Raw genomic sequence first — 14,581 nt, forward strand, 5'->3', positions numbered from 1 at the left:
GCAAGACCCGACTTTTGCAGGCCAATTGATCGCTTCGCGCATGATTGGCAGCTTTTGTTAAGAGCTAATAAATCTATAAATCGGAAAACAAAGTAATTTTGGGAGTCACTTTTTTACCAAATATAGCCCAATCTTTCAACTTATAGAATGCTACACACGAACAGATAGCTTAACAGCAATCGCGCCATGTAGCAAAAGTTGTTCAGCTGATTAGCCATTTCTATTGAAGTATAAAAATTTTAAAATCTAGAACGTCTGATTGTTGAGCGCTTGACTACCAGTTGCTGTAAAACTATAACATACAGTACCTACACAAATATCGAAGATACTTTTTGACATGGGACACCTATAGGTTAATCCGTTCCTTAGATCAAAGAAATAAGTTAGTTAAGACTATCCATAAAGCAATAAGGTAGGTCTTGGTTTGATGTAATAATGGTAACAAACAATTAGTACGTAACTAAATAATTTATTTCATTGCCACATAATACGACATTCTATAAATGCGTTCTATCACTATGAATACACCTAAGATAAATATCAGCCTTTACTAATACATATATTTTTTACATTTGTTAACAATGCTTATTAGCACAATGCACGTATTTTAATCTGTACAGTCAAATTACAAAAACTGCTCGCGGAGCTTCGCTCCCGTGGGAAATTCTGGATAAAATGTACCCAATGTGTGCTATTCCAAGATATATTATTCTACCTGGGTACTAAAATCTTTGCCGTGTTGAACTTGGTTTATCAAAAATGTCGACTGCCGTGTGTGTTGAAAACGTCGACACACATTACATACTTGGCTTTATTACCGCGCTCCACTTCGCGTCGCGCGATAACATAGCCCGCTTACATCAAATATACTATTTCAGCTGCTATTCAAACTTCCCGGTGGTACAATTCGTTAGAAATAATAGAGATAATATTAACATTATTTCAATAAATAAAATACACGAGTACATTGATAAGTAAAAACAAGATTACAATTACTTTTCACAATAATGAGTATGTATGATAAGTTTTAGCACCGCCGTCTTTTGTAAATTACATAACATCTAATGTCACATTAATAAAAAGAATACAAACTTTGACCAAGTCTTCCACAATACTTTCCGATCGATTAAAAAATATATAACCATCATTATTTACAAAGCTTACAATATTCATATTATTTTTGTAAACTCATTGCACTTCTTAGTTCACATTATAGAGTTACCAATCAGCCATCCTGATTCTGTAGTTGTTTCAATTGTTTCAAGACGGTGTCGAGCAGCTTCCGTCTATCTCTCTCGTTCTTCTTCAAGACGGAGAAGACAGAGGACTTTTGTTCAGCCTCCTTAAGTTTCTCCAGTAAGGTCGCAGCGTCGCGTGGAGTTACGAGCGCGTATTTCCCGCCATCGATGCCGATGTCGTGGAGGTAGGAGGACCAATCCCAACTGGTTATAAGATCCAGCAGTTGTCTATGGATTAAAAGAATATATACTTTAATTATATACTAATTAATCCCAATCCTAACTAATATTATAAATGCGAAAGTAAGTTTTTTGTCAATATTCTCGAAATTTTTGCATACAGTATATATTTGAAGTATGGAGAAGGACATAGCCTTTTTTTGAGAATAAAGGATAACCTTTCATCCCGGAAAAATAATTGTTCCTGTGGGAACGCGGGCGAAGCTCTAGTTTAATATAAATGCTTAGTATACCTTTCAAGCCCCGAGTGACATTATTTACTGGAGATGACATGATATCATGTCATCAGGTAAGTCCTGGTATGATAGGGACCAATACTGTAAAATTAGTTTAATTTTAGCAGTGGTCGATCCGAAATGATAGTAGTTTTATGAAATATTGTTTTACTTATTTGGCGCGAAAAAGTGCCTATGAAGTTCTGATTTCTGAATAATCTTTGACTTTGAAGATAGGTTGAAAGAAGGAATTAAGAAGGACGATGGAGCAGTGATTCACGCGTGTGTTCTCCGCTTTCCTACTTTTTCTTCCCAACTTCACACGGTCGTAGATATTTTTAGTTGTCATACTATTGACAAGCATATCCTTGACGAAATCAAAGACTTTTTGAGTTCGACCCTTCTAATAAGAGGAAGCGGCATAGCCAGACATTTCTCGGCCTTCGTAAATATAAAACACGATAGCAACGGGCAGTTTGTTTATCTCGTGTGTGTTTGTCGTTTCGATACGATACCTTTACGTAGAATTCTCTATCAGTACGTCAAAAATAATCTATGTAATCTAAAAATAGCGAGCCTCGTCACTTGAGGCTGGCAGTGTTTCAGTAAATGGCCCTTTCTTCATATCAGACACTGGCTTGCCGGCTGTTCACACTGTATCACGTCCAGCACCAGTTGGTACAGTTAACAGCACATTAATCAAGTTACCCTACATTAACCTCCATGGCGTAGTAATAGCGACGAGTTTGCAATGAATTTGGATAGGTTGATGTGTGTTGTTGACTGAAACGAAATGGCTGATATTAAAAAAAAATGTGAGCCTCATCACCTGAGGCTAGCGAAGTGTTCCAGTAGCTGGCCTTCCTTCATGCCGGGCACTGGCTCGCCGGCAGCGAACTGTTCGCACTGTATCACGTCCAGGTCCAGTTGGTACAGAGCGCCGGAGGATACCTGCCGCACGGCCGGGTCGAGCAGCAAGTTGCGGAGGCGAGTCGCTATGCGGTTCGTTGCTGCGTGGACTGCCGCCACTCTGTTGTGTTCCAAAAATATCATCAGCTATCAAGTTTAGTTCTTGATAAAAAAAAATTATAATAAGTTGGAAAAAAATAAAAGCTCACGAACTCCGAAATACGTGATGTAATTGATATTTTTTTAGAAATGGTCATGTTTTAAATGGATAATTTTATAATTGGCCATATAGATTTTTTATTACGATTAGTTAGAATAATATTGTAATCATGTAAAAAAAGTTCAACATCCAGAATTTTTCTTTTTTCTAAATATATCGAAACTTAACAAATGCAAAGTTATTATTTTTCATTTAACACCGACCTAATTCGAAAACGTAAAAACAAGTAGCGACATCAATGTTGTAATCCTAAATGATACCGTAATGCGTAATATATAATTCAACGCACGTTTTTCGACTCTCATCAGTGTTCAAATTTATGTATAAAAATATCAAGTTGCAAGATTGCAAAAAACCTGTTTCGCATGACACTTAAATATTATATACACATATTTTTATGTAACGAACAAAATATTTGTTTCTTTTTTGCCGTCGAAAACTGCAGCAAAGAAGAATTATAATATAATAATAAACTTATAACCTACTTCAGAAGGCAGCTATATTAAATACGTGCCGAATAGTGAGAAAGTTCTTACAGACAGACGGACAAACTTCCTCACTTACATCCACCAGCCGCATAGATTCCAACGCAACAGTACAACCTCAAAATTACTTGCCTCAAAATTTCTCAAAGAATCTCAAACCTCACAATTTTAATACTAGTATTACAACTCCCAATATTGATAATCCTGCCGTAAATACAATTAATGACCTTCCTGTTATACACTTGGCTTAGGCCCGTGTATTGCAGTGTACCGGTCTATTTTAAACAGAGACCGAGCATAAAAATGTAAACATAATAATAATAAAAACACATATAGCGATTTTTCAGTTTTAGTATACCTGAAGTAAATCAGAGATCAAAGGGCTTGCCATAATCTCTTAACGCGATCCACTTTGCGACCTAAACTGATCTACATCGCAAATTCGTAACAACGAGTAATTATTAGTATGAATGCGATTCATTTTCAGTTCCTAAATTGAACTGAGTTGCATTGGAAAAGTTCCATAAAAGTTGATGGTAGGCGTAGGCATTAGTGAATCTATTCAGGCATTAGTGAATCTATTTTCTGCGCTGAAGGCATATTAATGTACAATTAGTGAAAATGTTACACTCATATCGATATTGTATACTCGATTGTAGATATTAAAGATTCTTCAAAGAGACATAAATTAATTTCATGGGGCTACTTTTCTATCTCACTAGTTGGCGCCATAGGACGAGTAAGATACTGTTACTTCGGCTGATACCGGCTTTACATTAACAACAAATAGTTCGACACACATTGCTGGATTTTCTCTGCGGTAAATAAGCTTTCATAAAAAATACGCAACGGCATCTGTCCGAGTTCACCGATATTGTGATTTCGTCCGTCCATTCGAAACGGCATCTGTCGGAGTTCACCGATATTGTGCAGCCGACGTTTTAAAAAAAGCCTATTCGCGTTCGTTAACACAAACGTTCAAATTACCTGATTAACTTTTCACTACACCAGCGCCCCTAGCGGCGAAATCTTTGACCTTAATTCGAACGACGAATTATTTTAAAAAACAGTTCCACTGATTGTACACACACCTGGCTCTTTGTGGTAGTTGCTCCAACGATGTAAGGACTCCTTTGAGATAGCTCAGCATATCTGTCACGAACGCTGATGCTTGTCCCGTAGGCTCCACTGAAACAATTATTCATCATATATTGCGATCTAAATATTATTTACTCATGTTAAGATTAAGAATATATATAGCGTGTGGGTGTGTCTCTAGAATACCATCACCCAAGGAACCACTCCATACGATCCTGTGGATGCCATAAGAGGCGACTATGTGAGCCTTAAGCCAGTCTTACCTTGTCTATCAGACATACATAACATTCGGACATAATATCAAACAAGCTGCGGCTGCGCGGCCATTACAAATCCGTCAATTTTCTTCAGGAAGGAATCATTTTCAAAATCAATCATTCATAAAATTGACATTACTATAGTACAGAGTAATTAATGTAAAGTCATATAGTAAAACTCATTCTTGTCTTTGTTAAAATTTTTAAAATTGTAATGACACCGCGACCGCAGCGGTCGAAATGCTCTGCGAACCATCCGAATATAAGTAAATTTTCTTTAATCTGTATGTATGTGAATTGGACTATTATGTCTGAAAATAATTTTTATTTTTTATAGAACGGCCTACGGGGATAATAAAAAATGAGAATAGAATAACTTGTTGAATATTATGTATAATATATGTTTGTGTATATTTTGAGCACAATCCAGTTCTTAAATTGGAAAAAAACAAATTTCTCGTTACATAATAATACCTAGAAGCCAGTCGTAGTTCTCGAGATCAAGAAACTCGTCCACCTTCTTTTCGAGGTTACCGCAGATCTGCTGCTCCGCGTCGTCGCGCGCCACCTGGAACATGCTGCCAGCCGTCTAGGCAACAACACATAACATTAGCGTGGTCCGAATTACCTTGTATAGAACCTTATGTAATAAAGATAAATTGTTTGTCCCCGGAAACTGATTGGCCAAAGGATAAGCCCCAATGGATTGTTAACTTAATATGCCCAAAATAAATGCAACTTGCATGCCATTTCGGCAGAATTATTTCATCTCTTTCCGTCTTACGCCGACGTACAAATTAATGGCATGGTCTCGATAGCTCAGTGGTTAAGAGCACTGTTTGGGATAAACAGGGGCGCGGGTACAACTCCCGCTCGATTCCAGAGAATTTTCATTTCATTATTATTTTCATAATTACGTACATTCAGTTTTTTCTTTTAAGATTTTCAATCTGTACCTTGGTAGTGACAATTTCAGATCCGGTGATGTTGCTGATGAACTCGTAGAGATACAACGTCGCGTCCTCCAGATATTGCGTGTCCACGATTATCTGAGAACAATACATTTTTGTTTTATAACATTTTCTTTCTTATTGTCTAACTAGCGGCCTGTCCCGGCTCCTCAGGGATCATAACTATTTCGTCATTGGACGAAATCGCATAAAAAAACTGTATAGTTTTAAAATTTATCGCGAACAGACAAGACTGAAGTAGCAGAGGACTTACAAGTAAGGATTGTAGTTTGTTTTCTTGTAGTAATGTAGTTTGTATAACTGCTAGTAAACTGTGCGTTGAGATATTTATCTTTCAGAAGAACCAGGCAGCCGGTGAAGGAGCGGCTGAGCAGCAACGACGCCGAGTGTCGCTCGGTGCAGTTATCTGCCGCTGGGTACCTGCACGAGCTGCATGAGCGGCAGCGGACGGCAGAACAGCGCCGACAGGCAGCCGGTGAAGGAGCGGCTGAGCAGCAACGACGCCGAGTGTCGCTCGGTGCAGTTATCTGCCGCTGGGTACCTGCACGAGCTGCATGAGCGGCAGCGGACGGCAGAACAGCGCCGACAGGCAGCCGGTGAAGGAGCGGCTGAGCAGCAACGACGCCGAGTGTCGCTCGGTGCAGTTATCTGCCGCTGGGTACCTGCACGAGCTGCATGAGCGGCAGCGGACGGCAGAACAGCGCCGACAGGCAGCCGGTGAAGGAGCGGCTGAGCAGCAACGACGCCGAGTGTCGCTCGGTGCAGTTATCTGCCGCTGGGTACCTGCACGAGCTGCATGAGCGGCAGCGGACGGCAGAACAGCGCCGACAGGCAGCCGGTGAAGGAGCGGCTGAGCAGCAACGACGCCGAGTGTCGCTCGGTGCAGTTATCTGCCGCCGGGTACCTGCACGAGCTGCATGAGCGGCAGCGGACGGCAGAACAGCGCCGACAGGCAGCCGGTGAAGGAGCGGCTGAGCAGCAACGACGCCGAGTGTCGCTCGGTGCAGTTATCTGCCGCTGGGTACCTGCACGAGCTGCATGAGCGGCAGCGGACGGCAGAACAGCGCCGACAGGCAGCCGGTGAAGGAGCGGCTGAGCAGCAACGACGCCGAGTGTCGCTCGGTGCAGTTATCTGCCGCTGGGTACCTGCACGAGCTGCATGAGCGGCAGCGGACGGCAGAACAGCGCCGACAGGCAGCCGGTGAAGGAGCGGCTGAGCAGCAACGACGCCGAGTGTCGCTCGGTGCAGTTATCTGCCGCTGGGTACCTGCACGAGCTGCATGAGCGGCAGCGGACGGCAGAACAGCGCCGACAGGCAGCCGGTGAAGGAGCGGCTGAGCAGCAACGACGCCGAGTGTCGCTCGGTGCAGTTATCTGCCGCTGGGTACCTGCACGAGCTGCATGAGCGGCAGCGGACGGCAGAACAGCGCCGACAGGCAGCCGGTGAAGGAGCGGCTGAGCAGCAACGACGCCGAGTGCCGCGCCGCCGCCGCCCGCCTGCTGCCGCCGAAGCCGAGGCCGACAGAGTATTTCAGCCACGCGTATATAAACTCTTTCACTTGAACGTACACGTCGGGGACTATTGAAGAGAATGGGAATCTGAAAAAAAAAAACGAGGACACGTGAAACATCGGCTAAGGATTCTATTCTATCTCCTGTTTCTTTCTTGTCATTCCTTTTTGTTCTAATACACTTTATATATCTGAGCAGATGAAATTTCCGTCCAACTATCTTTACTAATATAGAAAATAATTTCAACACTTACTTTCTTGGAAAGGGCTGTGTCTCTAACTCTTCCCCGTCATACGGGAAAATGTCCATTACGCCATCGTATTGCTCTTGATTTGTTACCTGCGGAATATTACAAGTATAATATAATTCAAACTTGACGTCAAAAAGTGGCTATAAAGGTCCAATTTCTGAATAAACGCTGTCAAATGCTTTGACAGGAAAATGTACCTTTATTATTCCGCATCGCTTGTCTGCGAGCAAAAGAAAACAGGAAGTACCCGTTGCTCCTCCTACTGCTACAAGTTAATCTAGCGAAAGCATACGTGCGTACCATATTTGCAGCACCAAAGCTATGTGGTTTTAAATGAAATGATTTTTTTTTTTTAATGTTCGATGTGCACGGACCTTAAGATGATACACAGCTGCACACTAGCGCCACAATTTTACCAATTTCTTTTGTTTATTAGCGAAAACTAAAAAAAATCCTCTTTCTAAATATTCTACACCAGATAAAGGAATTTATTGCAAAGTATTATAGTCTTCTATCACACTTCTACTATGAATATTTTGGTGGCCACCGTTTGGCGGTTTAGTAGACTGTGACTACATTGTGTAAAGGAAAATTTGGAAAGAGGATTTTTTAGTTTTCGCTTATAAACAAAAGAAATTGGTAAAAATGTGTTGGTGGCGCTAGTGTGCAGTTATGTATCACCTTAAATTGTAAGGCCTTGGGAGGCATATATATATAACACTAGCTTTTGCCCACAACTTCGTATGCGAGCGCAAAAATCAGTTTCTCGTGGGAATTTCAGGAAATCCCTTCTTAGTGCTCCCCTACACTGTCCTAGGAACCTACAGACCAAATTTCAGCTTTCTACGCCCAGCAGTTTCGGCTGTGCGTTGTCTGTCAGTCAGTCAGTCACTCAGTAACGCAAGAGTTTTTTTTAATATACAGATTAGATGTTGCCCGGAGCTTCGCTCCCGTGGGAATTTTGAGATGAGATATAGCCTATAGCAATTTTGGATAATTTAGCTTTGTAATGGTGAAATAATTTCTGAAATCGGTTCGGTAGTTTCGGATATTACCCGCCTCAAACGTACAAATTCACAAACGCCCTCTTTATAATAATAGTATAGATGACGAATCCTACCTCAATGGGCAAAAAGGACGCGTTGTCCAAAATATCCCTGAAGACTGTGACCCATTGTCCCATCAACACTTCCGTGTAGTGTTCCGCCATTTCGTGCAGCAGCGTCGGCAGTGGGTCGGTTGGTAAACCGTAACATCTGGTGTGACACGAGGTTCATAGTAATCAGATAGATAGATAGAAAATACATTTATTTGTTCAACAATAATAATTAGCAGTAACATAAAACTCACTTAAACCAACTTATATCTAGAATACATGCATATTGTGTGCGTATGCGTTCGTCGGAAGGAGCTACGCTAACTTTCAGCTGTCGCAATCCTAACTAATATTATAATTGCGAAAGTAAGTTTGTTTGTTTGTTATCTTTTTACGCTCTATCTACTCAATCAATTTTCTTCAATTGCATGCATATACTTTGAAGTACGGAGAAGGACATAGTGTACCTTTCATCCCGGAAAATTAACTGCTCCTGTGGAAAATTACGCGGGTGAAGCCGCGTGCATAAACTAACAATGTAACTTGGAGCAGAAGTAATAAACGACGCAATCAGACCAATAAAAAAGAAAGATCGTCAAGTCTCTTTGTGATGTATCTATTAGTTTATCGGCCATTAAGCTATAGGGAATAATGGACTGTGTATAATATACATATTTAGATATTAATATTTTTTCTGTTCTTTTATATTTCCTCACTTTAAGATGAACTGTTGTAATAGAGTTCAAAAATATGTCAAGTCAGAAAAAACGTACGCACGCGAATTAATCTAATATTAAATCTACATTCAACCATCTGCGACCGACTATACTCAGATCTAGACGGTATTATAAAAGAGATTGGCCAAACATAAATACGGTGTACCTAAGTGACCACCATCGAAGACTGGCTGCACCTAGATTTAGCGCAAATGATAAGGTTAAACAAACATAGGTCTAGTTGAACACACGCAGGCCACACCCAGATGTAGCCAACTGAGACGAAAAAAAAACTAATTCATATGTTCATATGTATCTTATATCATGTCTCCTGTTTTTTCTTGTTATTTCTTTTTTTTTTTGTTTTGTTTAATTTTTATTGTTATTTGAGTGCATGATGAAATTCTATTCTAGTTGAACTACTAGGAGAAGCCGTATTGCGATTTAACCGTAACATTAAAAAAAAACTCACTTGAGCGTGCTGACAAACAGTACGATCTGGTGTTTGATACTCAACATCAAAGTCGCGTCGGTTATCAGCGAAGTGTTCTTCCTCAGGGTGGAGATCAGCTTCGACACCGCCATCCCCCAAGTCTCCAATAGCCAGTCCTTTAAAATATAAATATTTACATAAAGGAAGTGAGAAGTAGGGTCTACCTACCTATGGGACTCGAACGTAAATCTATATTTCACCCTCGGCCTAACCACCCATATCCACCCGAGTCTTAGCCGAGGGCGCTAAACGACTAACACAATTTTTTGTTGCGCGTATAATGAAACAAGATCTCACTGACAGCAAAAGTTTTTGTGAAAAACTAAATTTATTTTCAATTTTAATAAAAATATAGTTTTTGATCGATCGAGCGAAGTCTACAATTCAATTTGGGGAAGAAATATTTTTTTTTGTATATATGTATGCTAGTAACGCAATAAATTTAGAACCGTTGGTTTGATCTTGATGAAATTTAAAAGGTATGTACGATCTTTCAATATAATTTTTAAGTCCACGAGGCAACAAAATCGGTTAAATAGTTATTGAAATATTCACAATTTCGTAAAAAAAAATATTGTGTTCGTTGCGAACAAGTAAATTTTAATTTTAATAATAATACTTGTATTATATATGAGTTGACCTTGGACACTAAGCCAGCGCCGGCGCTCAAGAGATGCTCCTCCAGTATGAAGAAGCCGAGCACAGCGTTGAGGAAGCTCCGCACGCTCTGCATGGAGTCGTGGAGGTTGCCCGCCGGCTCCAGCACGAGCCGCGCTTGCTGGATGCGCTGCGTTCTACAATATATATATATATATATATATAAACTACATGTTGCCCGGGGCTATATACCTATCGCAAACTTGGATAATGTACCTTTCTAATGGTGAAAGAATTTTTGAAATCGGTTCGGTAGTTTCGAAGATTACCCACTTCAAACTCACAAACGCTTATCTCTTTAGAATAATACTATAGATAAATATAAAATATATATTATATAATAATAATTATAGGATAACTATTAATGTAAATGTGTATCAATATCGTAATACAGAGGCGCCGAAAATTCGCAATACCTGTAAAAGGTGACTAAGTTATAAACACTAATTGTAATTACTTTAAGATCATTGTAACCTTGAATATATAAGTCTGTGTTTGGATGAATATGAATAAATAAAAGTTCTGTAAATGTAAAATAAAAAAAAAAAATCAGACGTCTTATATCGAAACAATATCAAACTCTACGAGCTTTATTTTTTTTTTAATCCATTCATATGCATTTGGCAAATAATTTTTTTCTTTCTTTCTTTCGTAAGAAAGAGTAATGAAAAAACATACTTTATTTAGAAAAAGGCAAATAAATATTACTTTCAAAAATATCTCGTCAAGCACACAACAAATACCTGTAATGCTGTATGAACTCGGCCTTGACGCCCAGCACGCTGTGTATGTGCAGACAGCGATGCAGCGGACTGAAGTCCACCAGCTCGTGCGCGCACGCGGGCCCGGCGCCCGCCAGCCCTAGCACCGCCGTGTCTGAAATCGTGGGCACATGCTGTATCGTAGACAGAGATAACTACTACTATTACTGCCGTGTTAAGCATGAATGGCGCATACCCAGGCCCGGTATACTGCAATATTAAAATGTCCGGGCGAAGCCAGCGTGGCCTTGAACCGCCACCGCCTAAAACCAAATGCTGTACTTGTGTGAAATGTTGACCATTCTATTTGGTATTGCAATGGCAAAAAAATGTACTTCGTAAAAAATCCGTTTTCTTTACAGACTACTTCACATACATATTCATAACAGTGAAAAACCCACATTGTCAAGTAACCGACTTAGATATTTTCAACAATTTCTCAGCCATTTTTTTTTTTACTTTGTTTGAAAGAGTATAGTCAGTCTGTGAAGAAAACGGATCCTTTGCGAATCATTCATTTCATTCAGAAATCGAAACGAAATTCAATTTTTACACATGGCAATGAAACCCTAAAAAATTATATACAAAACAAATATTGCAATAAACAATTACCTTTTTTATTCTTCACAATGTTGGCAAGACTTCTGCCTGACATTTCTTGAGTCTGTTTCAGAGCCATAGCACCAACCTTTAAAAAATATTAAAAAGCATTTATAATCTATTTAAATAATGATTTCAAATAAAATATATTAGTAATGGTTTGCTTTGGAAAGTTTGACACTGGGTTTAAACTACCAGAGCTATTTCCTATATAATATGCTCTCTTCCATTTTCGCGAGTACCCGTTATCATTTTCGGCAGTGACACTCGAAGCCCAGGTTTCCGAAGTTCGTAAATCGTTCTTTAAATCTCGAGGTCTTAAATTCCACTCTGATTTTATGACTGGCGGCCTGCCTTATGTCAACCCTCTTTGGGATCAATGCCTATCAGTCGTTAAGGCTGTATATTTAATTATTTTATGGTTAAGGAGTTTTATTTTAGAGTGTGAGCCACCAAAATTCTAATCAACGAACAGATAGCGTTAAATATTGTTTTTCACAAATGTGAGATTACTTGGATAGAGCTAACTGGCCAATCACTCAAGTCAGATCTATCTATTCCGACTCGACAAGAAGAAAAGTAGAAATACTGTCATACCTGCGGGCTAAGTTTCCGTATGTACTCCAAGAAGTCTCTGAGCAGATCGCTGGAGGCGTCCTTGATCGCCTGCCGCAGCCGCGGGATGTCGGCCGAGATCTGGGCACACCACTTGTAGGGGCCCACTCGGGGCAGCAACACGTGCTCCAGCTGTTCTAGAGTCTTCAGCGCTGGGTAGTACCTGGGATTATAAGAAATACTAGTTTATATATCAAGATCGTAAATTGTTCCGTTTTGACAGAGGTGTTCATTATCTATTATATCTGTTACCGCCAATCTATATAATCTAGGTATTCTATATATTCCCTTGGTATTGTATAGAATACTGATTAGACAGATTTCCGGTAACAAATCCATGGATATTTACGTCGATGACGAGAGTAAAATGTCGATTTACGATCGAATACTTTTCCTTTCCATTGCAGGAGCAAATGCCACAATGAGAATGCAAGTAGGATTGATGAAATGAATTTTATTAAAGTGAACTTAAGGTTCATTTTTTTGTTAAGAGTAATCCATCTTGATACTTTCATGCTTGGCATACAATAAAACGCCTAAAGTGTCAAAATATCTCACCTCTTAGCTTCCACTTGTGCCTTCAATTTAGAATATGTGGTGAGTAGTGGCAGACACAATTCCATCTTCTCGATGGTAGCAGCAATATTCAGCTCCACTCGACGAGCCCTGATCAGATCTTTGGCTATCGAGCAAAGATCTGGAAAGTATAATTAAATTGTATCAAGAGTAGCTGGCATGTGTTTTTCATAATAAAAAATATATAACCATGCCATATTATATCAGTATTGGTCCAAGGAGTTTATTTGTTACAAACATATAAAAACACAATTTTTTCCTCTTTCAGGTCAGCTTTGCTGGGGTGAAAACATAATAAATTATACATCTAAACCTTCCTCAGGAGTCACACTATATATTGGTGAAACCGCATGAAAATCAGTGCAGTAGTTTTTGAATTTATTGTGAACAGATGCGGCAGAGGACTTGGTTTTGTAATATGTAACAATCATTTATAATGTGTAAGAAAGGATAGTATAGATAGAAGTAAGTATAAATTGATAAAATGACTCACCTTCAGTGCTCTCTTTGATGTTGGAGTCCACAATAGATATTTCTGAATGAAGTTTTTCTGCATGCGAACGTACTTGCAGCAACTCCCTGATTGAGTCAATAAAGCCCTGTAAAAATTATATTTATTATAATTTCTTGCAATTACTATAATTAATTTTTTAAATTAATTATATTAATTAATTATTATTTAATAGAAAAAGTAATCTCCCAGCAATTTAAAATAACTTGGAAATGATAACAGTACATAAGTGGTACTGTTATATGGAATCAAGTGGTAACCTCACACAGTTTACCTGATAGTGAAAATTGCACAACTTCTCAATTTCCTTGTCATGTTGCTTTATTCTCTCATCCAGCTGTTGCACAAATGCCTCGTGGCCCTCACCTTCATACACTGATCTGAAGGCAGGACCCCAATAATCATCAATGCCTTCTATCTCCTGTAAATATTATAGGCTGTTATGGCATTAAAAGAAATATATACATACACAACAGAGGGGGAAACATTTGACTAAGGATAATGTACAAAATGTAGTTAGCCAAAACATTTTAAAGAACTTTCTTCCATACTGATCAATCAAGAGAAAAACGCTGAATGTGCCAGATGCTTCTTCTCACAGGCAGTTAATAAAGGGCTATTGTGAGGTTTCTTCTTGTAGGCCATGAGATAGCAACCTGTATCAATTCAGAATCACAATTCTACCAATAATCCCGGCAAACGACCCAGTTGTCTTTAGACTTATGGGACTCTTAGCTCTGTCTACACCGTACGTGATAAGGATGTGATATCTTGTTAGTTAACAAAATAAAGTGGGTGTAAGTAAACGCCTTACTTGAATCGTGGCGTTCGTCATTTTCGTGAGACTATGGGACCGAATAGACTGTAAACAAAAATATTCTTATAATCAGCATGAAATACAATTACTAAAAATAACAAATAATAAAAAAATCCGGATAAAAATAACCTTTTAACCTATAATCCTTCCCAACCAAAACAATTTTCGCTATCTGTCAAGCAAGATCTGTTCTGTCACTCTCCTATCATTGTCAGACATAATGCAGATTTTTAGGTAGGGACGTTACAAGTAATTTAGAGATTAGAGAATAGCATTTAGAACTTTATCTGAATTTAATTTATTTTTTACCATAGAAAATTAGTGGCATTAGTACAGAATGGCAA

At 39.2% G+C, this 14,581-nt stretch overlaps 1 protein-coding gene across 1 annotated transcript; it reads right to left on the reverse strand.

Annotated features, from left to right (window-relative positions):
- Window positions 1-453: 453 nt before the first annotated feature.
- Window positions 454-14,388, reverse strand: Sec15 (Secretory 15). The gene is made up of 17 exons (XM_053751724.1): window positions 14,235-14,388; window positions 13,695-13,841; window positions 13,403-13,508; window positions 12,892-13,030; window positions 12,316-12,496; window positions 11,731-11,806; window positions 11,101-11,233; window positions 10,341-10,494; window positions 9,680-9,816; window positions 8,516-8,651; window positions 7,399-7,484; window positions 7,022-7,232; window positions 5,619-5,711; window positions 5,137-5,251; window positions 4,399-4,495; window positions 2,523-2,723; window positions 454-1,466 (listed from the first exon to the last, which is right to left on the reverse strand). Exons 1-17 carry the CDS (start codon window positions 14,253-14,255, stop codon window positions 1,226-1,228), a joined length of 2,274 nt encoding a protein of 757 aa, XP_053607699.1. The 5' UTR covers window positions 14,256-14,388; the 3' UTR covers window positions 454-1,225.
- Between the last annotated feature and the right edge of the window lie 193 nt (window positions 14,389-14,581).

This window comes from Plodia interpunctella, chromosome 11 (assembly GCF_027563975.2).
Source record: "Plodia interpunctella isolate USDA-ARS_2022_Savannah chromosome 11, ilPloInte3.2, whole genome shotgun sequence".
In the NCBI taxonomy this organism is placed as follows: Eukaryota; Metazoa; Arthropoda; class Insecta; order Lepidoptera; family Pyralidae; genus Plodia; species Plodia interpunctella.